Below are 2,456 nucleotides of genomic sequence, written 5' to 3' on the forward strand. Positions count from 1 at the left end.
TCATTGTTGTTTGGCGGGTCCGGGCTGGGGATTTGAACCCGCCACCTTAGGTGTACATGGCTGGCACCTTAGCCGGTTGAGCTATAGGCGCCGAGCCAATAATTTCTTCACATGACTTGTGAAGTAAGGATTAGGTACCCAGTTAGGGATTAGGTACGAGATCCATGGACCCATGTCTTTTAAAAAGCTGAAAGAGAAGATAAAGAGGGAAATGAGAGACATGGGTTGAAATTGGATTTAAGGAAAGATAAAGAAGAGTAAATGCTGTGACTTAGGTAATTTATAGATAAGTCAGTTGAAGATTCTATCCTATATAAAGTACAGACTTAGCAAGTAAGAGTTTTTGTTAGATGGGTACTATTAAAGAAATTGCATGGAGACAGGAGAACTGTTTTTGCTGGTGTAAGATTCTGTTGTTTCTGTTGATAGCGAAATTTCTTCTGCCTTCTAAGACAAAAGTGAAATATGATGATAGAATAAGGGGCTCAATTCAATGCAGTTATGTGTTAATAGCCAAACACTAGGTGCTTGCTGCTCTTCTCCTCTCATTGTGAGTTAAAGTGACCATTTCTTGTGGTATTAAAGTTCTACTTCTTAGTCATGATATTGATAATACTCCAGAAGGCAGTCGGAATGCTATATATATATGTCAGCTAGAAAACTGGCTAACTGCTCTTGGACTGTATAACTGAATATAACAATGTTTAGGATTAGGGAGTTCTTATGATGTAAGATATTTTATGATGTTACTTTCTTTTGTATAGATGTATATGGATAATTTAACTGTACAGAGTAACTAGAGCATGGCAAGCTCTTCAATCTGGTTATGCTACATTTTTTTTTTTTTTTTTGGTGAGACAGAGTCTCATTATGTCATCCTCAGTAGAGTGCTGTGGCATCACAGCTCATAGCAACCTCAAATTCTTCAGCTCAACCTCAGACTCTTGTCTCAGCCTCCCAAGCAGCTGGGACCACAGGCTCCTGCCACAATGCCCGGCTATTTTTTTATTGCAGTTATTGTTGTTCAGCTGGCCCAGGCCAGCCTCAGTGTTTGTGGCTGGCACCGTAACCACTGTGCTACGGGTGCCAAGCCTGGCCTATCCTGCATTTTGATGGTAGATTGCTTCTTTTTGCTACTTTAGTGCTCTTTGTAATTTTTCCTCTTTTGTTTTAATTTTTTCCAAAATGAATTACTTATCTTCCAATTTCATCTCCTTTTACTTTTCACACTTACGAATTATACATATATGGTCTCAAATATATGTTTAAGTGATTAATAAAGAGAGACCCTATTATAGGCTGTCCTTGGCTAACTTCTATTCTTTTCTTTTGTTTTTTCTGAAGAACTCCCTTGTTCATCAACAAATAGCTATTAAGCGCCTGTTAAGTGTCAGCTACTATTCTGGACACTAGAGGAACAGCACTGAACAAAAGGCTCTGTCCTGGGTTAAGCTTACATTCTGGTCTCAATGATTGTTTACTCCTCTGGTAATGAGTTTGCTAACGCTGAAAATATCACTTTCTTATTAGTGAATATAATTTTAGAAAATAACCATGAAGCATTCTAATAAAGGTAATAGAATACTTGAGTTCCCATTCCTACCATGTAAATAAGGCAGTGGTGGTATAGTAGAAAATGAGTTACTGTGGCTTATATTAATAATGTAATTAATAATATTTTCAAATCTGCCCTTTGTTGTTCTTGTTAACAGTTTACCTTAACCAAACATTTTATTCTTATGTTTCCAATTTTTCTTTTCCAGAAACTGGCAGGCCTTTCTCTTCGTATCCAACAAATTGAAACAACTCTCAATATTTTAGATGCAAAGGTTTGTATTTCTGAATAATTTATGGTATAAAATTTGCCATACATATACCAACTTTCTGAGTCATATCTAACTTTAATTGCATTTGGGTATAGATTCAGTTTAACTCCTAAATCTATAAAGTGGTACAATGTTGTGTTTTTTAAAAATGCATTATAATTGCAAAGGAAATAGTATGTATTATAAATCATTAATTAAAGTGTACTCATAGATTGAGATTACTTTCATTATGCTAGGCAAAAGCATAATGGGAGCAACGTGTTAACAAACTGAGCCGTTTTATAGTTTGCTTCATTTGATGAAAAATTCTAAATTTTTTTTTTTTAGAGACAGTCTCACTTTGTCACCCTCGGTAGAGTGCTTTGGCGTCACAGCTCAAAGCAGCCTCCAGCTCTTGGGCTTAGGCAATTCTCTTGCCTCAGCCTCCTGAGTAGCTGGGACCATAGGTGCCTGCCACAACGCCCAGCTATTTTTCGTTGCAGTTTGGCTGAGGTCAGGTTTGAACCCATCACCCTCACTATATGGGGCCAGCTCCCTACTCACTGAGCCACAGGTGCCACCCTCAAAATTATTTAATAGTTACCTTTTGATAATATAATAATATTTATATAAATCTTTAGATGTCTCAGA

At 36.9% G+C, this 2,456-nt stretch overlaps 1 protein-coding gene across 2 annotated transcripts in view; it reads left to right on the plus strand.

Annotated features, from left to right (window-relative positions):
• WASHC3 (WASH complex subunit 3) overlaps positions 1-2,456 on the plus strand; it is a 38,048-nt gene that overhangs the window by 1,827 nt on the left and 33,765 nt on the right. For both annotated transcript variants that reach the window (XM_003783301.3, XM_012814185.2), the window contains exon 3: positions 1,764-1,829. In XM_003783301.3, coding sequence (XP_003783349.1) covers positions 1,764-1,829 — 66 coding nt within the window. The remainder of the gene's footprint in view (positions 1-1,763; positions 1,830-2,456) is intronic.

The sequence above is a fragment of the Otolemur garnettii genome, unplaced genomic scaffold (assembly GCF_000181295.1).
Source record: "Otolemur garnettii isolate 467f Iridium unplaced genomic scaffold, OtoGar3 scaffold00007, whole genome shotgun sequence".
NCBI classification, from domain to species: domain Eukaryota; kingdom Metazoa; phylum Chordata; class Mammalia; order Primates; family Galagidae; genus Otolemur; species Otolemur garnettii.